At 39.9% G+C, this 23419-nt stretch overlaps 1 protein-coding gene across 4 annotated transcripts in view; it reads right to left on the bottom strand.

Moving 5' to 3' along the window:
* Window positions 1-23419, bottom strand: part of TACC2 (transforming acidic coiled-coil containing protein 2) — a 150187-nt gene that overhangs the window by 15957 nt on the left and 110811 nt on the right. For 2 of the 4 annotated variants that reach the window (XM_068398076.1, XM_068398079.1), the window contains 8 exons: window positions 21862-23182; window positions 16925-16985; window positions 15642-15849; window positions 11766-11827; window positions 10808-10923; window positions 9333-9504; window positions 7779-7919; window positions 6796-6876 (listed from right to left, as the gene is read on the bottom strand). In XM_068398076.1, the coding sequence (XP_068254177.1) occupies window positions 6796-6876; window positions 7779-7919; window positions 9333-9504; window positions 10808-10923; window positions 11766-11827; window positions 15642-15849; window positions 16925-16985; window positions 21862-23182 (2162 nt within the window). The remainder of the gene's footprint in view (window positions 1-6795; window positions 6877-7778; window positions 7920-9332; window positions 9505-10807; window positions 10924-11765; window positions 11828-15641; window positions 15850-16924; window positions 16986-21861; window positions 23183-23419) is intronic. The other 2 variants (XM_068398077.1, XM_068398078.1) reach the window with 2 other exon arrangements.

Genomic DNA, 23419 nt, shown 5'->3' with positions numbered 1-23419 from the left:
CAGCCAACATGCACGTGCTGACCGCCCGGCTGGTATTGCCTCTGGCAGTCTGGGAAACAAAATGTTCTTTCAGCTGCTAGTGGGTCACAAAATAATTCTGGGGGTGCAGGTGACCATATCCTATTGTTGGGGTTGAGTGTTCCATTCCTCTGTTAAACATGCATGAAACTGGGCAAAGGAATCAGGATTACTGGGGACAGGGTGGAGAGGGGCAGACAGTACAGACAGCACGGCCGTCACTGAAACACTGCTTCCTTACAACGCTGGACTAAACCAGGCTGGAGAATCAGAATGTCACAAAAAATTAAAACAAACATTTTGTTTAAGAGGAAAATGCTCATAGAAACCAAAGGGGATAACAGGTTAATGGCAAGAGGCATCTCTATGAGCTCTGTTATGTCTCCAGCCTCTAGAGCAGAGAAAGGGGATCCCCTCCAGCCGTGTGGTGCTGGGACCCCCACGACTACACTGCACAGGCTACATCATCCTCAGGATAATTCTGTGAGACAGAGACAGAGCACCTCCACTTCACAGGCTGAGGGCCTGCTCTGGTCCCCCCATGGCCTAGAGCAGTCCCAGGGGATCCCCACCTTGGGGAGCACCGTGGGGGAAGATGGGCTTGGCCCTGGGCAGGGACATGCTCTTGCACTTAGTATTTTCCTTTCTCTTTATATGAAACCATTCCAGCAAAAGAAGTTTCATAGGACAGATCTGAGGTATCTGAGTATGGCTGAAATTCCTTGAATTTCCGTGACCGAAGAAGATACTTCACATGGTACAGAATATTCAAACACACTGACGTCAGCAGGGAGGATACAAACAGAATCACAGAATCACAGAATCAGTCAGGTTGGAAGAGCCCTCTGGGATCATCGAGTCCAACCATTGCCTGACACCACCATGTCAACTAGACCACGGCACTAAGTGCCATGTCCAGTCTTTTCTTAAACACCTCCAGAGATGGTGACTCCAACACCTCCCTGGGCAGCCCGTTCCAATGTCTAATGACCCTTTCTGAGAAGAAATGCTTCCTGATGTCCAACCTGAACCTCCCCTGGCGAAGCTTGAGGCTGTGTCCTCTTGTCCTATCGCTAGTTGCCTGGCAGAAGAGGCCTTCTTCTTCTACAGCTTGCTGACCCATCTTGCACTCATCTGCAAGGCACAGGCTTGGCTGCACCGAGTGAGATCCACTCCGTATGTGGGATCTGGCCGGTCTCTCCTTACTGCGTCTGCTGGCAACACGTGCCAGGTGACCTCCCAAGGCCCAGAAACCCCCCTCTCACTGTGTATGTATACACATCACTTGCTAAGCCAGTGTCAAAACTGCATTTTAAAATACAGAATGATTTTTTTTTAATTTAACCTGCAGATTCAGTAGCAGAACTTTTCAGTGGGCTCTCATGACAATTAAAATTGTCTCTATGATGATGTTACATGTAGCCACAGAGAGGCCTGGACCATGGCACACTGTTCGTTTGGGTGGCTGGGGAAGTCAGGCTGATCAACGCCTTTTTCCGTCCACTGATGGAAATCGATATTTACATACAGCTTTCTTGGTACAGCAATTCCTTGCTGCTGAAGAAGGGATAACATATTTTTCCAGTTTACTTGTTACTTTTGTGCATAAAGCAATATATTCTGTTTCTTCAAGTTCACTAATGCAGCACCTTAGTCTTTAGGCTTTATCTGCAATAATTAAGAGCAGTAATCAAGATTTTTTAAATTATTTTTTTACATAAAAGAGAGAAAAATATTTTATTTTATTGTAAAAGACAGTTGGGCTTTTTTAGTTGGCTTTGTGGGTTTTTTAAAAATAAAACAGCAGTCACATTCTACTGCTTGAAGCACAGGACTGCGAAAGTGAGTATCTGAATCAAGGTTCAGCTCTCCTCTCCACAACGTGCACACAAATAGACCTCATTAATTTCACCATCACATGCTCTTGTTTCAACACAGTAAAGGCTATTTTGTCAGATGGTATTCCATAAATCATTCACTTGCTCACAGTTCTTCTCGCATAGCCTAGAACAGTAGAAAGGATCCAAACCCACTGCTAATTTTGTTGCAATCCCTTTGAGTTCTCACATCACGCCTTATTGAAGAAGCTATATTAAAAGCTACATACAATGCTCACCCGAGATAAACACAGCATGATATCACATCTGGAGACAACATGAAGAAACCACACCAGCAACACTAAAAGACTAGGCAAGAAAATTTAATTAGGGCAAGAATAAGCTAAACAGTACTTAGAAAACACCATACTGCATCTTTATTTATATAAGGGACTCACTAATTTGCTCTGTACTTTTTGTTCGTTTTTAAACATGGGAGTCAATTGACTATTATTTCTAGCATTTATGGAGCAGGCCATCCCTTCTCTATTTTGCTACATTTAACCATGAACACACAAAATAATGATCAATGCCAACATAATTAGGAGGTGCAACCTCAAATCCAGTGGATCCTCCTACCTGAGCAAAAAGCATCACAAGATCTATCAAAATTACATAGCCTGTATTCTTGGAAGTACCTCCCAATATGCAACAACTATGCAGGAAAAAATACATCTGGGACACAAACTCAGACATCTATGTAAATGCATAAATACAAAAACACATGGGGCTGCCCACAGATCTGAGTAAAGGCAAAAGAGTCAATAAATAAGACTACTGCTCGCTCAACTCAGTATCCTAACTTCAAAAAAATCTACTTTAGTTCCTCCTCAAACGCAAGGCAAGAAGAACCAAGAGATAAAAAAGAGCTATTAGATCATCAAAGCTGCCTTCAAAAGAAAGGCCGTCCTGAAGATCAATCTGTTTAACTGTATGTGTCATATTTCAAAAGCCTCCTGCAGCTTAATTTGCTGGATCACATGAAGAGATTGCTGGAAAATATTAATTGTGGCAAAAGAAACACAAATTTCCTTAAGCTCATACAAAAATGTGTCAAAGTAACTGCCAGGATGAGGAAAATTTTTAAGGAAAAAAGAGCATTTAAAGCATTTAATACATACTTTTGTATTTTTTTACATAGTGCTCAACACATCACTAATATAACCAGGTTTTCTGTAGTTCTCTCTTGCATTTGAGTAAGTACAAAAGAATAGTAATAATGACATGCAAAACAACTTAAAATTTCCAGAAACTATTGTAAAAACTCTTGGAATTTAACCATTGAGCAGAAATGCTTGTGGCAGTGGTCCGAGCAGTATTGTCCTAACTCTGGAAACACCTCACACAAGTCACAACCAGGCTGCTGGGCTCTCTCTTCAGGAGCAATCAATACAAGTCTTCATGGCTTTATTTCAAAAGCCAATTCTACACAGTTCCAAACTGATGTATAATTCAGTAACTGTTATTTGCTGCCTCCAAATATTCCTATCCTGAGAAAATAATACAACCTGACCAAAAGGCTGACGGTATTACCCAAAAGAACTCTGTCAATGCTTTCTGTTCAACACCTAACTGCTGAGATGGTAAGCAGTTAATTGGGGTAATAATAAGCGTAGGGATTTGTAAGTCACTGAACCTCGCACAGAAAGATTAGAGTCTGCAGGGGAATTACGACTAAATGTAGGTCACTGCAATCTTAGTGTAAATATTTGAGAGCCCAACGCACTTCCTCTTCTCTTCCCATCGTTTTTCACAGAAACCAGATATCTGACCAGACAGGGAATAAATGCACATTGATTAACCAGCTGCAGTTATCTCGCTTCCAGAAGGTCAAAGTGAAAGAAAATAGAGAAAGGAACTGCAATGAAAATGAAAACTAGTTTTTATCATACTCTTTAGAGGAATATGTATTTAGCCCTGATGAAAATTAGCTCGCCCTTTACAAGCACTCAAACACTGCTTGGGTGCATATCAAATGACCTACTCTTTTATCTAATTGATGTGTGTGCAGACAGGTCAATGGAGGCAAAACAAGACCTATTCATGCTTGCAAATATATTGAAAAGCAAGTAAAAACCAAACATAAGTTCTCTGCTTGTAAAGTTAGTAGAAAAAATGGTATCCCTGTTTGAAGGAAATATTCCTCCTTCACTACCATGAGAGCCCCCAAAGCCATGACACACTAATCCCATTTGTGCCGATGCCTTTCCTTTCAGTTTCTCTCCTTTCCTTGGATCTTATTTAACACCCAACTCTACATCACCTCAGCATCTGTAGGGTGGCAGACACAAACACTATTGGCTTTCTGTTCATGGTGCACCCACAAAAAAATGGCCACAGCACATCCTAATGGAGACTCTTTAACAGGGAAGTATTAATTCATCTCAATGCTGGAAGATAGAAATCTTTGGCCATGTAAAACCAGACAACTAGTCCTGCTGTTGTTGAAGTCTGTGACAAGAAGTTTGGGAGTGGCCAAATAACTTCCCTCTGTTTGAGAACAACAAACTGCACATCCTTTTTCTCAGCCTTAGTACTAGAAGAAAATGCTTGTATTTAATCTTTATTTTAGGTGATGCAACACGTTGTAACAAGTGCTTGTGTCTTTATTTAGCATCCTATTCTTGTTTGCCATCCTGTAATGGTTTAGCAAACGTTAAATGTCATTATACAACACTAAGAAAAGAACTGTGACCAGCCAACCAGAAGGGAATTCTACCAGTCAGTATCCAAATTTAAGTCACTGCAGTTGTCTGGTGGATCCTATTATACTTAATCGAGGCCATAAGTCACTGTAGGTCACGTAGGTTCTCATCATAGGCTAATTTAACATTAGCAACCTCCCACTGAAACGGTAAAGTTATGCAAGGACAAAAGTCCTTCCCAGCCTAACATGACACCCACAGTATTCAGCTAAAAGCACTCCTAGGACTGCACCAACATGGGGCTTTGTGAATGTCAAAATGCAACTGATTCTGTCAGAGGGTGGAAATTTGCTTATTTTCTTCTCATCTCTACTTATTGTTTTTGTTGTCTTTGTTATAGAGAGTAATGGCATTTTCTAAGAAATCACATGAAATCCTTTCCCTGTTTCTAAGTTCTAAGGAGTTCATAAACTTGTTCTAGATAAAAGAAAATGCTGCAATGATGTTGAAAAGCATCTTTAAAATATAACTCCGTGTAATCAAATACATATTATAACATTTTTGCAGCTCAGAATCTTCTCTGGGTAACACACAAGAATTCACAAACATACAAACCTATTCTATTCAGTCTGAAATAGTACAGTTTGTGAGTTTCTGAATTGCTGGCTGGCAGCAAAAATGCAGATGTCTCACAGAAGTTTTTTGTATAACCTGTGAAGAGTATCTAGGTATTATTATGTGTTTCATCTCGAGTGGTTCCTGGTGCTGGAGAGCCTGACTGCTGCATGTTACAGCAAAGTGCTGTGAGGACAATGAGGCAGAGAGAGAATAAGGAGGTAGAGAGGATCCCACCTCACCCTCTTCTGACACCTGCCACTCAGGGCAACGGAGCAAGGGGACAGAGTCCCACACAGGCTAGTACTCACACAGGAAAATGGTATTTATTTTTTCACTCCTTTAATTAGAAGGTTAATCTTGGTTACTAATGAAGACAATGGCACATTTTTCTTGATTAAATAAAAGATTATAGCCACATACTTTAAAACACCCATAAATCTGCAAGGAATGAGTTTACTTGGGTAAGTATATGTGTACCATGGAAACAGTTGTCTCGTGGATTATTTAAGGTAAGCAAAATAAATCAAATATAGTCATTATTTTTTCATAAAAGTACAATTAGTCTAAAAAAAAAATCTTTACTTTTATGAACGAGCTACTTTATGACTGATCTTTAAAGCATCGAGAAATTCTACCCTGTAACCAGTCCAAATGTTGTTATGATGCAATGAACTCAAGATGACACAGGATCAGGAGAAAGACTTCCCGCTGGCTTATTAATGGACAGTATAAGAAAAGAAAGGTCACTAGAGGAGGACATGTCAGAGCACATTCTCCTCATTTGGAATAAAATGTCTCACTGCAGCAGGACAGTGCCATCCCATCAGCATCCCAGGAAAGCCACTAACATTTCTGTTTCGACTTTTTTGTTAAAAGTACCATAAAGGGCATCATAAACTGGCTGTGCAACTGGCTAACCACCAAACTCAGCGCATCAGAGCAAGCTTTTCCATCCCATTCCAAACACAGTGAGGACCACATGCATCCCTAGAGCAGTGCAAAGCATCACTCTGAGGCGGAACTAGCCAGAGCAACCTGGAAATAGCAATAAAAAAAAAAGGTTTCAATCTTCACTAGTAAAGACACATTGTGTTGGGAGGCCTTTTTTCCTTGGGAGCTCTATAGCCCTTGCAAACCTGCTGTAGTCCCTTTCTTCAGCTGCCTGAAGGCAGGGTTGATTGAATTTCTCACTTTTAAACTCTGAGAGTGAAGGTGTCTGATTTCAAGCTGAAAATACCAACAAAAGATAAAAAACGTCCCTACAGTCAAAATCTATAGCAACTTCATAAGAAGTAGATTTGGTGTTGTTTTACCATCAAACATTTTAGGACAAATCTTGCTGTAGACAAATGGCCACCTGGATTGCAGAATCTGTCTCCTGCGAAAGGTACGTGCCTGCTTCTTGCCTTCAAATGTGCCTTTTGTTCATTTGGATGTAGCGGTACTCTGTGAGTGGAGCAGGTGACAGCATTTCTGTGTGCAGTCCTGCTTTCAGCATGCTCTTTGGTGTCACGCTGAGGTGCACACAGCTTAGCACTGCACTCTGAGAGCCTTAGTTACCTTGTTAAAGAAAAAGCAGCACTCGGTTTCTTAGTCTGTGCACACTCACACACACATGGCAGGCACAAGACAGATACCTTGGAGCAGAAAGAAGACAGGGTAATCTGCCTGGCTAACTTCAGTGCTTCTATCCTCATTGCAGCAAACTCTAACTCCTCCTGTCAAGTGTTTGGTTGTGAGCAATCCACAGAAAGAAATGTATTAAGAACACAGCAAAAATGTTTAACACATTCAAAAATGGAATGTTATATTTTAATGTATAATTCTGACAGTTCTTGGGTGACAAACACATCCCATATTCCTTTCATGACTAGAATATTGATACAAAACTCCAGTTCTTGGTTAGTTTTGAGGTATCTATATAAACAAACAATTTTTATTAAGGGGTAAGTATGAACAATGCTTTGGGTAAAATAAATGCTTTCTGAAGCTACAGCTGTTTCTCACAGACTCCTCTCCTTTCCTTTTCATTTTATGTGAATTTATGCCAGCTGCTGCTCTCAATTCAACCTTTGCTGTTTTAAAATTTCACTATAAATATTCTAGAAAATATGTCCTGTCATCTAGAACTGGTCTGGTGATCAATTTGCTTTTCCTAGAAGAAGCTATGCCAAATTCTGCATTAGGCAGATTACTAAAAAAACAAAGCCTAATTTTCATTTCAGCAGAATTAGGGCCTAAATCTCTGAAAATTAATCTATGCATACAGACCTACTAAGGCCAGGCGTCAAGACAACTCTCCACACACCAAGTCCTATGTTGAAACTTAAAAGATTTGCTTTATAAAGACTTCTGCAAAATATATACAACAGTGGTATAGGACAGTTGAAAGTGTTGATGAAATTTAAGTTTATGTATTGTATGAATTAAATTAAAATATCTCTGTTCGTTAAGTTCCTGAAAGGCCAAGGCTACTTTGGAAAGAATCAAATAATTATTTTGCTGTTTTCCCACCTCTCCTCCAAGCCTCCCCCCACCCCTTTCAGATGAGGCAAGGCATTCCTCTACCTGTGTATAGACAAACTTCAAGAAAAGTGACATTTATATTTCTGCTACAAACCTGAAGTTTCTGAGCAAATACTGGGGGGTTCTTTTCAGCTAAGTCAGGATCTAGATATTCAGGCTGATCACATATTGAGGTTTTCTTAGATATCCTATTGAGAAGAGCATCAGCAGAGACAAAGGAGTCTTCAGGAGATGTCTGAAGGGTAAGGAGGATGTAGAATAAGCAACAGAGATTTTGCCCAAGTAGTTCAGGCCAAAAGCAACATATGTGTCTGCAAATCTTTGATTCCCAGTAATTTCATGCCTCTCTGAAGATTACTTTTGAATACATGATTCAGGTGTAACAGACAAACATCAAGAATAATTCTTTCTAATTTAAAAGCTGAGTAAACTTTCCAAGACTAACATGAAGTAAGTAATATTAGGACCTCTAAAGCAATGGCTCTCAAACCATGGACCACAGCCCACTTTCGATACTTCTACAATAGTTTTCAAACAGTTACCATAGGTTTTGTTCATACAACAGCTTATGTTCAGTTCAGGCATCTCTAAGGCAGTCCAAAAGCTTTGAAGACCACCAAAACTGAGGGGAACCTCAGCAAGACTCATTTTGCAGTCTTTACAAAGTCTTTTGCCGCTTACTGGATATAAACTAAGTTATGTTCACAATTATAACATGATCAGGATAAATATGCAATATAAGGGTGGACAGAATTAGAATGACAAAAAGAAGAGCACTGGGATTTGAGTACCCAATACTCCCTGCAGTTAGAAAAGTATTCAAGCTCATTAAAAAATGTTTTGTGAAGTGGTATCAACAGCATTGTTAATATAAATTAAGCAGAGTATTAAAATGAGCTGCTGCTTTTTTGACTCCTCAGCAAATACACTGTCATATGGCTCAGCATGCCTAGTGCTGTAGGCATTTGTGAAACAAGCTTGCCTGGAAATGTGGAGGCCTTGAGGGAACCTTCATGAATTTGAGAACCAATGTTCTAAAGTCTGTATGCAGTGCAGGTTGGAAGCAAGGAAGGGCTCACCACTAATTCAAATCCAACCCAGAGAAACCACTGAAAAAAGTGATTTAACTGGAAGCTGGAATGAGTTCAAATGGTCAAAAAAGTGAATTTTTCATTATCAGTATCAGATAACAACAATACAGTTAACAGTTTATACAAAAATGTGAAAGGGCACCTGTTCTTTACCTATGAAATTTTGGAATTTCACAGTACATGCAACAGAACAAATCATGTCTCTATGTTTATATCAACCCCTTTATTTTATATATAAAATATTTCTTAAAATATTGGGTTAAAGCATAGTGTAAAAAGGCCTGTGTGAGAAAAAAAGCATTTCAAAGTATCACCTTGGAATAAGTTAGCACAAGAAAATGTTAAGCTACAGTAAGAATTCAGAAAATTCTTCTAAATTCCATCAGTTCCCTCAACCTACCTCCCTCAGTTGGGTCCTACCATATGCTGCTTCCAAAATCTTTAAGTATCAGGTTGAGTTTCACTCTACTTTTGAGATCCAACTTTGCTACTTCTTTTATGACATGAGAAATCTCTGCAGGAAAATGATTCCCAAACTCTTATCATAAATTACTTACTATTTCAATAGCCTCTGGAGTTGTTCCTAGGGTCATGGGCTCTAGGTCTTTCTGCTTTGACTTGTCAGGTGACTGTAAGTGTGCCTCTTGGCTGGCAGCTAGGACTCGGGTAGCTGGATGTTGTATTTTCATTCCAGAGGATTGCTGGGCCTCAGGGTCTTCAAAACTTGACCTGGAAAAAGATAGTGTACATGCTTTCAGGGTGGAGCACAAGGCCCTTACAATTCTGCTTCTGGTAACAACTAAGCAAGTCCTCTTCATTACTTTCATGTGTATATACATATTACTTTCATATATATATACACACACATTTTTTCAACTCAACTTTATGAAGTACGGTGTTCAGCTCTGGGGCCCCCAACAGAAGAAGAACATGGACCTGTTGGAGCGAGTCAGAAGGAGGGCCATGAAGATGATCAGAGGGCTGGAGCACCTCTGCTATGGAGAGAGGCTGAGAGACTTGGGCTTGTTCAGCCTGGAGAAGAGAAGGCTCTGGGGAGACCTTCTAGCAGCCTTCCAGTATCTGAAGGGCCTACAGGAAAGCAGGAGAGGGGCTTTTTACAAGGGCAAGTAGTGACAGGATGAAGGGTAACGGTTTTAAACTGAAAGAGGGGAGATATAGATTAGACATTAGGAAGAAATTCTTTACTGTGAGGGTGGTGAGACACTGGCCCAGGTTGCCCAGAGAAACTACGGATGCCCCTCCCTGGCAGTGTTCAAGGCCAGGTTGGATGGGGCTTGGAGCAACTTGGCCTAGTGAAAAGGTGTCCCTGCTGGTGGCAGGGGGGTTGGAACTAGATGATCTTTAAGGTCCCTTCCAACCCAAACTATTCTATGATTCTATATCATTATCTCTCGTAACACTTTGCAATATACTTTCAAAGCAATGCACTACAGTCATCTAAATAAAGCCAGTTCAATCAGAAACGTTATGCACATTCCTTAAATATTTCTCACTTGTCTTTTTACCCCGTTCTCATTGTGACCTAAATCTCTCCCAACAAACAACTTTTACTAACAAGAACAGATGTCCTTAACAACAAAAATTTTTGGAAGTAAATACAACCCCCACATCCTGTTCTTATGAACTACACTCCTTGTTCAGGAAATATATCTAGGAAAGGCCAAGTGAAAAGTTGCAATTAGGAGATTTCTAGATTGACATGAAAATGACCTCAGTATCTGCGAAAAAAACTGTAAGTAGGAAGCCATTGTCTAGTGAAACAGTTGCCACTGTGACTCTATTTAGTAAGATTATGAAGAAATATATGTTCTTATTCCTTCCCATTATAAAACTTCTGTATCTTTGCCCTCTGTTCTCTATCATATGTGTACACAGATGGGAATCTATTTTTAAACAAACAACTTGGCAACACAGAGGCAGAGAGAGGAAGAATTGCCTGTGTACGTGCTATCATGGTAACCCATTTCCCTGACATCCTTTTCCATTGCCGAATTTGCTTGCAGTGACATACCCTGAGCATGGTGTCGTGGAATCAGACAGTCTGATGGGAGGTGATTTGACCGGGCTCTCCTGCTGTGCATCAAACATTAGGTATAAAGATTGTTTCTTCGGGGTGCTATCATCCTGCTGGCAACAGGAAAAGAAAGACTCATTAAGCAACTCAACCGTTCTCCATTAAAGCTAATGCAGGTCACTGAAGCCTTAAGTGACCAAATGACTTGACAGACAACTAATAATATAGGACTGTAATACAGTCTATGCTAACTGATACTGAGATGATGCCTTTAAGGAAGAAACCATTAAAGAACAAAACCTAAACAGTTCACTCTTTGTAATGGCTCTTCTTCTCCCACTTTGGGGTTAATCAGATTTTTGGTCCTGTTAGGCAGGTGGCATCCCTTGACAGAAAGTGTTACTAAAATATTCATTGAAACGTCATCAGTTTAAGCATCTGACATATATGCTTGATTTTTCTAACTTCCCCTGTGGATATACACCTCTTGGATCTAGTCAAGCTAGCAAATCCATGAATTAAATAGAAGTAAGGCAAAACAACTGATAACGTATAGTACTGCATTCCATATTTCCCATTCGTTCTGTATTCTCTCCTGATTCCCTCCATCTCCTTAAAAGTTTTACTCTAAGTTTCTCAAAATAGTTCAATAGCTGGTGTAGAGAGCTCTGCACTCTACACTGCTGGAAATACTGATTTGCTTTTAATCTCCAGAAAGAACTACTATGATGCTAGCTTAAAAATAAAATAACGAAAGGGAGCAAGGTCTACAGGATATAGGAGAACAAAGCACATGCAATTTACCCCAGTTATGCCAATTTAAAGGAACTGGTTTTGCAAATCTGCTGCAGGCACATTATAATTAATTTAAGGGGTAGTAAGGCTGATGGCATTATCAGGATAGTATATTATGACAAGGGAATGCAAATGAATGGAAATGGAAGTGAGAACTTACAGGCACAGAGGAGCCTATTTTTTCCATATATTCTATTTCATATGAGTTGCCATATTCCAGTTCTGCAACAGAAACAAAAAAGAGCCATTAAATACATGCCATGAAATGATTTTTCCAGAAGTAAATGAGATCTCTTCTCATTTACAAGGGCCACTCCCATTCTGCTCGATACTTTTTTATGATGTATTAAAAACAGAATATGCAGAGAGAAAGCAGAAGGTGCACTGACTTTCACTGATTTTCAACAATGAACCTATGACACATTTCAGGCAAATTCATTTCCCTGCAAAATTTCAGCTTTATCGATTTGCTGAAGATTCTGCCCCAGGGGCCAGAATATTAAGGTTTCAGAGTGCTTTCAAAGCACAGAAAACTTTCCTCTATCATGTTATCTTATCACAGAAAACATGTTCTTCAATAATTGGTAATGCTGATACCAGTTTCCTTTAATGTACGCAACAGGGTTTTAAAAGCTGTTGAGAAATATTTGTCACACAATTCTTAACTAAGAAGTACTACTGTGGTATCACTTCAGATAAAAAGATACATAAAACACTTGTATGCTCATTGAACAAGGGGTGAGACAACAGCCCAGCTTACTGGGCTGTTTTCATATTTTAGTTTCAGTGGAAAAGCCTAAGGCAGGAAGATTTACAAAGAACCCTAAATCTAAACCCTAATAAAATTGCAAATCTTTACTGCTTCTCTACTTCTAATCTCCTAATTACACTGGAGGAAATAACCAGCATTTCTTTCCAACCCATGGTCACCCAATAGCTGATACAGACAGATAAAACACAGCAAAATGGAAAAGAGAGCATACCTTCCTCGACCCAAATAAAAGCAAAGACTTTGTTCAATGATACCTTAATTTAAAACATAATTAATTTGTCCTAATGCTGTATTTTACTCTGTTTCCATGAGCTAATTCAATAAACCACTTTTATAATTTAATTTCCATTCTAGATAAGTTCTAATGAATGGCACACTAGCATTCACATTACAATAAAAGTATGTGCTAAAATTCTAGATTTTGGCAGCTTTTGAAAAGTAGGCCTTGTATCAGGAAGATGATAACCACCATTAAAATGTTTGTTCTTTAAAAACAAACCAACCCTAAAGATAATCTCTTACATGTTTTGTTAAAAAAAAAAGAAGTTTCCAAGGGTGCAATGTGAGTTTAAAATGCTCAAAATTATTTTATAATAAAAAGCACCGTAGAGTACAAGCACTGGAATTCCACAAGTCTATGTGTTTTGTCTAACAACCACTGAAGAGGAACAGCCACAAACTAACTCTCAGTACCTGACATGTGGGAGACATTAATAGTAAAACATCTAAGTGAAGAGAATGCTCTAACAGGAGGCCCCTCACATTTAAATTCCTGGCACCATATGTTTTTAATGGTAATAGGGAGCCAGGCAAGATGGACAACCTCCTGGTACCAGATACAAGCTTCTTCCTAGTCAAAGCAAAACCAAACTGAAATGATGAGATTCAAGCCACCTCCTGGATGCAGCATTGCAGGAAAAAGCGTGAAATACCAGATAACAGTGTCTAGTGTTTAGCAACTGTGTTTCTGTATTTCATTTATCTACACATAGCCCAGTGAGGTGCATCACCAATGTTTATGGGGTAGCTTTACGACCCTGGACAGCAGTCAGTGAGTGAGGGTACGAGCATGCTCATGGGCAGGAGATGTACCGGTGCTGTCCTCTGCTGGCACAGCTGGCAGGGATCTTCCATCTGCCTTTGCAATTGCAATCCAAACTGAATTTTGGGACAACACGTATTTAACTTTACTGATTTAAAAAAGGCAGAATACAGATGGAAATACTTCAACTAGAAACTAAAGGAATAACATGGCTCACTAAACGCAGTTTGTTTAATCTCATTGCTCTCAGAAGTTTCCAGCATAATTAGATACTATCTCCTCTCCTAGGTATCTCCTCTAAGACATCACCTTCCCTCCAAAATCTTAGGCTCCAGTTATCTCTACACATTCAAAATCTACAAATGCCCAGGATATCCCATGAAGTAAGATAATTATCTTTTATAAAGATATACAACAGACTTACTAAGTGATGTCCTCCAACTCCTCCCACAAATAGCTGCAAGATTACATCAGAATTTTCTGCTAATAATTACTGCTTATTTCTGGTCTGTGCAACACGAAAATGGCAGCAGTTATAAGCAGCGCATGCAACAGATGAGAGCTGGAGGTATTGGCTGACTCAGTAGTTGGGCTGTATCTGTACAAAAGCCGTGTTAGGTTACAGGATAACACTCATACTAGAATCTGGGAGGGGTAAAAATATTTGCACTGAGAAACAGCCCTGGAATTACTCAAAAATTTCTCAACGGCACAGGAGCAAGACTGTCAAGGGAAAAAAAATTATTATTTTTAAGAGATCTGAAAAGCAGAAGCATTGTTGATTACAAGTAGCATGTAATCTGAAACTCCGACTATACTATGCAGCACACATGAGACAAGACAATTAGCATTTAATTAGGAGCTTTGCTTGCTTTCTTCTACCCACTTTGATAGCTAAAATGATTGCCTTAGAGTATCTCTCACTATTCTTTTGTTCCATTTCCTTCCATATAATTTCCATTTCCCCAGATTTGGGGGGCTTATTTTCTAAAAAATATTTCTTAAATTATTTTTTTAATACAAATGAAGTGAAGCTGACATCTTAAAATTTATAATTTGACAATAAAGCCAAACGGATTTATCCAGACTGAAATACTTATCTGTACAGAAGGCTCGACAGATTTCCAAAAAGCCCAGGCCACGCAAACACATAAGCACGTGCATATGAACATGTGCAGTCCCATTAAAACCACTGTGATTATTTGTGCCTTTTGATGTCAAACACATCTGACCTAAAAGCTTAGCAGCTCTTAATTAGGCAAAAACTCCCCAGATCCAGTGTAAAACAGCATAAAATAGCTTTAATGGTAGATTGGGACACAGGTTGAAAGGTTAGGGGAAAAAAAAATTCCAATCAAGAAGAAAAAGTTTAAGCCAAGTTAAACTCATACATTCTTCCCACCCACAAAGCTGAAATCCACCCTTGGAGCAGATGTTGCAAAGCAGTATTCCCTCTGGTAACCCCAAGGAAGGCCACACACAAATTTTCTAAATTCTGTCTCTTCCACGTTTCACAGACCTGGAATGACAGTTCTCTTAACAGGAACTTCCAGCTTTAGCTCACGACTGCTTATAGGAAGGTATGACAGGAAAAAATAAGTTTATCTAGAAGGAAATTTTGCCTGGCACGTGAATGGTAACTATCTTACGCAGGGAATATCCTGGACATTTTTATGCATAAAGATACCTGAATGCTAGGAACCTGGAGGAGAGATGGCACGTTAAGGGTCTTCATGCAATACACAAACTTTGAGCAGAATTTTAACCCGGGACCTTCTCCCATTCAGGTTAGAGGAACAGGCTCAGGCAGAATCATAGTTCCATGACTCTGGATCCAGGAGCACTAACTGAGAGCGGTATCAGACCCCAGTGTCCCGTGAAGGCAAGAGAGAACAGGTAGCACGCACAGAAGAACAGAGCATGTCTCCAATTAACCATACAAAGGAAGCAAAAGCCTTTGTCTGAAGGCCCCTTTCATTTTCTTTTAAGCTTCCTCTCTACCCTTTCTTGAAAACTCAAGGTGGGACTATGGGGGTCATATATTCAGCTCCCCACAATTGCTAAGTTCCCCAGGCTGGTCCAAAGAGCATCATTTTTTTGGGTTCCCAAATAATACAGTTCGCATTCAGCAAAGTATACGCCAATATCCTTGAACGAACCAAAACCTCTCTCTCAATAAATATAACTTTAGCTGGATGCAGACAGTCCTTTATAAAGCATACCCTCTGTAGGAGAGCTGAATTTAGTCTCATTAACAAATGTAGACAGATCAGACGGTTGCGGGTAATCCTGTTTATCCGTGTTCAGGTCCACAGTCATGCAGGTCCATTTCTGACTAGTCACTGAAGATGCCAGTTTCTCCTCATCTGTCGCATGAACCACCGTGGATATGATGGGAGGTGTGTCTGGAGTAGGCAGTGGAGTGGGATCCTGCAGAAAACAAGCGCCAATTAATTCTATTATCTTTCATTAACACGTTGAATAGTCAACTCCCTAAATTCCTCTGCACTAACACGTTGGATAGTCAACTCCCTAAATTCCTCTGCACGACCACAGTCATCTTTTTAATTCCGCACTCTTTACTGCAGCTGTATATGAAATACTTAATGAAAAATATTAAAGTACTTCATTTAGAACTGTACTAGCAGCAAGTTTTCCCAGTATAACTGAACTCTTTGATGATAAACACTCGCATTGCAAAGCTGCTTTGATAACAAGGAAGAAAGAAAATCCAGAGCCGTTTAACTCTGTTAGGCACTTGACATAAGTGGCACACGTCACCCACGACTGAAGTCTTTGACTACCAAAACTGACTTTTTAGGCTTCCCTCATGGGAGCAAGCCGTCGTAGGTCTGCAAGGTCATGAACCCTTTCTTCGCTTCTAGGCTGCCAAGTCGCATAAATAAAAGAGCAGGATGGATGACAGGAAGACGAGCAGCAGCATGGAAGGAGCTGCGCCACATCAAAGCACTTAGGCCTTTGTAGGCAGAACGGCTTTTGTTAACTTCTCTTCCAACCTGCAGGCAGTTTACAACAAGGAATAAAACCATCCCAGCACATGTTCCTGGTAGATCAGCCCACTTGTTTTATTTCTATTTCCCCTCCAGCCCACCAGTTTGATGCATGTAGTTTCTTACTTCCTAATCTAAAAATTCCAGTGTGGATGGTTACATCTAATTTTCCAGACAACTGATTGAAGATATTTATTCATATTGTTGCTCCACTATAACACAGGAATTCCCAAAGTACATGTACTAATAATCTAACTGGAATTCCCAGAGCAAATACTAGATCTAATATACGTCGTATACATGTTTCTAGAGACCAAAAGTTGAATACTTTATGATTAGCCCAGTGTGCTATACTTGAACACCAATATGCTTATATTCTTTACAAAACCCTTCTATTATTAAATGTACAATTCTACAACTAAATAAATCAAATTTCCCTTTTTTGCCCCTATAAGAACACAAACTACGTGCATCAAAATAAAGCAGTACTTTACCTGAGAAGAAGGATCAGATAGTGGGGATCTTTTCGGTGATTTTTTCACCCTAAATGTATCACTGAAAATAAAGTTAAAACAGTTAATACGGTAATATCAGCAAGAATTGGGTCATTTCACACTTAGCAAGAGTCAGCCACAGACAATGCAACCTCTGTAAGCCCTTCTGCTTGAAAATCCCATCCATTAGACAGCAGCACCACAGAGAAACATGCCATAGGTACATTTTCTTGTCATGCACTTGGAACAGGCCTCAATTCCCCAAAAGCTGAGAAAAGCAGGATTGCCTTATTTTTCATGCCAACTACTGACACATTTACAGAATGGAGCTGCTGCTTGATTGCAATTCAAATCCCTGCTCCACCACAGACATCCTCAGTGGCCTTAAGCAAATTATTTAGCTTCTGTCTGCTTCAGTTTCCCATCTGAAAATTAGGTCTAAACCACGTCTTTAAATGAGAATTAAAATTGTGATAAACTTGGGTGGTAAGCTCCAGTGACCCCATAAATCATTAAGAAAAAAACTGCTATGCTTTGGACGAACTATATAAAAACAGCAGAGGCAGATGCTGTTCCCAAGATGCCAGAACAAAGCTCTGTCATTATAAATGTGCACAAGGCCCCCCCTCCCCCCTCTTTAAAACAAATACAACAGCAAATACGGCAATTCTGCTTCCAGTTTCCCTGACAGCTCACAGTGCAGACTGGGAACACGGATGCTGTAGCCCTTCAAAACCCCATAGGTTTCAATCAGGCAGAAGGAATGAAGAATAAACATTATGTCTTGGCGTATAATTATGAATGTTGCCTTTATGTTTATTCATAATTGGTTAAAAATATTTTCTAACGAGGAAATAAACCAATTATCCACCTGTCCTCTTGATGCATGTTGCCAGAGTTATTCAAACACATTTTTGCTTCTAACTAGAAGAGGGAGAAAAATATCACACCAAACTCGCCGATAAAGACTTAATGTTTGAACTGCGATGCAGTAGCAAAAATTACTGCCCACCAGCTCATCCCTGATCAATGAATAGCAAGGTCAACACTGGAAATTATAATGGTGGGCTTCAACTGGCAGAGGGTAAAATCAATACCACATCTAGAGGGGAAAATAAATTGGACAGCTGAATATCAGTGTGTTCGATGCTACTAATTATCTAGTTAAGATGCTAGAAGTAATTAGGATAACGTATGCCTTTAAGAAGGAGAAACACTTTATGGAGTATTTATGAAAAAATGTTTGTACAATGTTGTTGTACAATGGTAAAAATAAAACATTCATATTTTACCTCAAGGATACAAAATCTACATAGTTTTTAAAAGAGGATCTTCTTTGATAGGCAAACAGATAACGAGGCAATAGATTCCTCAAACTCATTCACAGCAAGGCATCTTACTTAAAATAGCTTTCATATGTGCCAGTGAAGTGAAACAGTTAACACAAAAGCTTCATGCTGAATAATAACTGATCATGCTGCAAATAAATGAGTAAAATTAAAAAGCCCATAAATCAAAGAGGAAACTTGAATTGTTAGCTTAGAATTACTTACAACAGAGAACATACAGACATCACATCTTCTACCATCCTAAGACAAATAAGACAAAGAAAAGAGAGACAGACAGAAGGAACTGACAAAAAAGATAAACTTACAAATACTCTGTTAATGTTAATGTGTTAAGGCAATCTGATCATGCATATTTTCTACCTGTATAATCTTAACACCTACTTTTTATTGTGAAATACATAGGGAGAAAACAATATTCATCAAGTCCTTTAATGTTTTCAAATTCAACGTTATACTTATGACACGCTTTCATCTTACAAAACACATTTTTCAAAGCTGAGGCCTCTGAGTTAAGTTCCTATCAACATACTAAGCGTCCTTGCCTTCCCTGATGGTAGCCACTTGCTTCCTTTTCAAAACACAGTATTTGTTATTATATGGGATGTAAAACTGTTCTTGCATGGCAGCTAAGCTCAAGGAAAGAGCACAGTTACGCAAGCTTTTTTCGTGTCTGCTGATTTGTTGTGACAGTACAGAAAAACCTACTTGGCCATTCCAAATCATTTACCTAAGTCAAGAAAGAAAATCACATTTCTTTAAATCTCATCTGTTTTGGTTCTCACTGAAACCTAACTTTGCGTTCTGATAGAACAAATTGCCTCAGAACCAGAAGAAAACTTTGCCAAACAATTGAGGCTAAGAAAAATTTTCATCTACTTATAAGCTTGGCAGCTTCTGCTCGGCTCTTCTCATGTGCAATGCTCTTGAAAGCTGGCACCTTGTGTTTCTAAACACAGCCTCCAATCATCCAACGGTTTCGAGAGCAATGTCTATACAAGCCACCTATTTTTATTCATCACTATAAGATGGCACTCCTGAGGCATCAGCTGCTCTTTGTTCACTATCATCTGAGGAAGACCTGTCTCAAAACAGCTCAGCACTCAGGTATACGACCAGAGAGTAATTTGCGTTGAGCTGACATCTTTTCTAAAAATCTCATCTCTTCACATGGAGGTCAATGCTTAGACTGCTCCAGGTTTCACTCCAGAATAAAAACTGATTATTTTTATTGATTTAACACAGGTAAGACCTAGCATATGGCACAGATTCAAAGTGGTACAGGCTTAGCAATGGCTTAAATACACGCCTGGCTTCTTCACCTCCCATAGGGCTAACCTAGAAATCGCCATCTTTTCGTATAAGGAACATATTTTCAAATTGTATTTCTGCACCCCTCAATAATACTAATAAAAACCCCTGGCTTTGCAAAATTATCCATGATTTCAGATTTACAAGTCCTGGTATACTACAGTATAATTTCCTAATTCAAACACCCTCCTTTCTACCCCTTGCAGCTGAAGCATCTTGCACTGACTTCTCTCTCCTGTCCCACCAAGACAGCAGCACCAAGAAGGGTCCTACACCCCATCTCCCTGCTTGGCCAGGGGTTCTCCTGCCCTGGACCCCACGAAGGAGTCATGCCGAGGGCCCTTTTTGTGGAGAGGAGAGACCAGAGACAGGCAGAGATAAACAGAGCCACTGCTTCCCCTGGCATCCCCCAATAAGCCTTGGGCTAATTTTCTTCTATAAAATATTACAGCTCCAGGCTGCACTGTGTATTAATATGTAGATTCTCTTCTTTGTTAGAAACCACTAGCAAAAGTAGGTTACGGGGCTACAGTGAGCAGACACACAACACAACGCAGTCCCAGGCAAGAGCTGGGAATTCCTGCAAACCTCCCAACCTAAGAACCTGTAAGCTCTGCTCTAGGGGAGTTTCACTTCTTCCACCATGATAAAGAGCAGCAGTGAACTTTGTGTCTGTAGGACAGGGCTTTCCCACGATGGATTTTCCCAAGGATGGAGGTGGTTTAGCAAACTCTTTGTAAATTCATGTTGCCGCTAAATTAACAACTTTGGAATTGATTCTAATATTCACAGCAGATGGGTGGACCCAAGAGGTTTATACGGGGGGTCTGTCATGTCCACTGCAGCTGCTGGAAGACACAAGGGAACTCTGGCTGGCTGCAAATATCAGACTTAAGGATCTGGTGATGTTAAAATTCCCCTCTCTTCCTCTGCACTTCCCCAGTAAGATTCAAATTGTTCCTCTCTTGCAGTCAGACTTTTAAGTTTTCTTGTTTTGGACAAAACCAGTTTGGACTGTAGGCCTGGAAAATGTGTCAGCTTAGCATGCATCTTAATTTCCCTGAAATTTCAGGCATACCTCAAAAAGAAGCAACATCAGAACAACTCAAACTCAACTCAACTATACAGTAGTCTATCATTTTCATAACTTAGAAATGCCCCTAAAAAGAAAAAGTGGCATAAGCTTCCTCAAGTCTGGCAAGGGACATGAGCTAGACATCTAGAGGGTAGCAGGCTGCTCAGAAAAACTGAACAATCTCCACCTCACTCCATAAAGGAGGTCATTTTTTGTACTGCTTTACATTAACCCTGTTATCTTCAAATTGTCAGGCTTTTGAAATTTTAACTCATATTTTTGTTAGTTAGCTGAAACATTTAAATCATAAAGGGACATGCAGTGAGATGTTTTCTTACAGATACACAGAGGATATCAATTTCAGATAAATGGGATTAAACTTACTGATTACCAACTCCAAACAACCATGTCTGAATGGGTAAGATAACACGCACACCAGCAAGCTGAACATGGAATCAATGCAACTAGCCATTGAAATCATCAACCAAATATCTAAATACAAGCTAGAGAATGTATCCTGCAATTTCTCAACTGCATCTAAAAGCTGGATATTTCCCTAACATGCAGCAGTCTAGGTGATTTTAACCCTTCTGCAGAACTGTAAGCCCTTTCACAGAAGGGAAATCTTTCACATTTTTAAGTCTTGTATTTAAAAAGATATATTTCAACACTGCACTCTTCTTTTTCAGGTTATTTTCTTTTAAATACTGTAAGTCACCAGATAAAACCATCTTCCTGCTGTGTGTAATAGGACATTTGTTGCTGCCTTACTATTTTATGTCCCACTCTCAAAACAGATGAATCACAAAACAGTCTTTACTGGTGTGAATACTTCGATCTGCTTAAACAGTACCAAATTCCCAAGATGAGGTCACAGAAAATTTGGCACAAAATTAATAAAATTTGGACTTAATCAGATTCAAAGCTACACTGAGCCCCAAACTTCAACAATCCCATGGCCAGTCCAGTGGCCTAATCTGGCTTTATTTAGCCTTGGATCTCTCCTTCAGTCTGGAAACATCAAGCTATTGAGGAAATATGTTGAGGGAGAGCACTTACAGACCCCCGGCATGAGTCCAATTGTGTGGCTGCCAACACTCAATGGCATCTTCCTTTCTCTATTCAAATATAAACCGTGTGTAACGGTGCTAAGGGGTAGGAATGTGCCGCTTCTCATCTAGAAACATCTGTGCCCTTTAACTTACGTTTTTATTGGTGTCTTCTTCTTCTTTGCAGGTTTATTCAAGTTGTCTCCTTCAGTTCCATTTGTTTCATTGGCACTGGCTGGTATCTCAAAGGAAGCTGGAGATTTAGAGGGTGAGCTGGCTATCTTAGAAGACGACTTGAAAGGGTCAATAGAGTCCTCACACATGTCTGGCTCAAAACTGTACGTTTGTTGAGGCAGTTTGGGTGATTCTTGCATTTTTGTACTAGATGAGAATGGGTTAAAATTGGGATCATCCCACTTGTCAATATCAAAAGTGTAAGAACCTTTTGTAATAGGGATTTCGTTTGGATCAGTGGGTGACTTGGTCGGTGTGGTTGGAGCATTGTCAAGCTTTTCCACTGACTTTTTAGTCTTTGGCCTCCGTAGTGGCATTTTAGCACCAGGCTTTTTACCTGCTTTTTTGGGAGGAGGAGTACTTTCCTGCTGGTCTTCACTCACCCCTTTGTCTTCAGAATAATCAAACTCCAGCCTCACTGCAATGCCTTTGACCGGAGGGTCTTCTTGTCCTCCAGTGTCAGGCGGAGTCACCTCCACAGCCTCTGGTGCCGTTGTAAGAGGTAGCGTTTTCTTATTGGCAGGGGGAGAGTTTTGTACTTTGCTGCCTCCAGTGCTAAATGCACTAATCCCTTCAATACTGTCTGGATCCAAAGGGCAGGATCCTTCAGGCACAGGCGGGGCCTCCTGTTTCTCAGCAGAGATTTTAGAAGGTTCAGTACATTCGGGCTTTACTGAGTCAGCCTTTGCTTCAGATAGTGGTTTATCCTCACCTGGGGCACAAGCTGCTTGGCCAAGGTCAGACGGTTCTTGTGGTGTTTCCTTCACCGGTGGAGCATCCAGAGATTTTTTTGCTGACTGTTTCTTTTTTAAGGAAGCTGGTCTGGATTTCTTTGTTCTCTTAAGGGTACTAGAAGCACTACTTGAACCAGTACTGTACACATCTGCTGCCGGTGCTAATGTCTCACTATTGCCAAGATAAGATGCTCCATCAAAATCACTTGCTTGCAAGCTAAGAGATCGAGACAACGTAGATTTGGAAACTGGGACTGAATCAGTAGATTTTCTTCGAACATTCACTTTGGGATCACGATTCTTCGATTCTGGAGAGCTCGGACCTAAGGCATGGAGAGAATCAACCAACTCAATGTTATCAAAGTCCAAGTTGTAAGTTCCACTGCTGGCTATTGGCTTGTCCTCATCGAAGACAGTGGAAAAAGAATGGGAAGGGGGACGGAAAGGGCTTTCTTCAACTGATTCACTGTGTGATGCATCAGTTACGGGTACAGTTTCTGAACATAATCCTGTGGGAACAAACAGAAAACTCTGTGAATTTTAAACACATTTTTAAAACTGGAGCTTAATAAATTTTACTACAATCTAATATTATTACAAGTAAAAAAATAAAGGGTTAAAATCATAGAAATGGACTAAGCAATGATTAAAGAACATACAAACCAAAGTGACATTTCCAATATATGAACTAGATTAATGGAAAAAACAAGTTCTGTTCTCCCCAGAAAAGGATTCAAGGCAAGTTT

This window comes from Nyctibius grandis, chromosome 4 (assembly GCF_013368605.1).
Source record: "Nyctibius grandis isolate bNycGra1 chromosome 4, bNycGra1.pri, whole genome shotgun sequence".
In the NCBI taxonomy this organism is placed as follows: domain Eukaryota; kingdom Metazoa; phylum Chordata; class Aves; order Nyctibiiformes; family Nyctibiidae; genus Nyctibius; species Nyctibius grandis.
The sequence above is the reverse complement of the archived record's forward strand: the minus strand, read 5'-3'. Positions and strand labels throughout refer to the sequence as shown.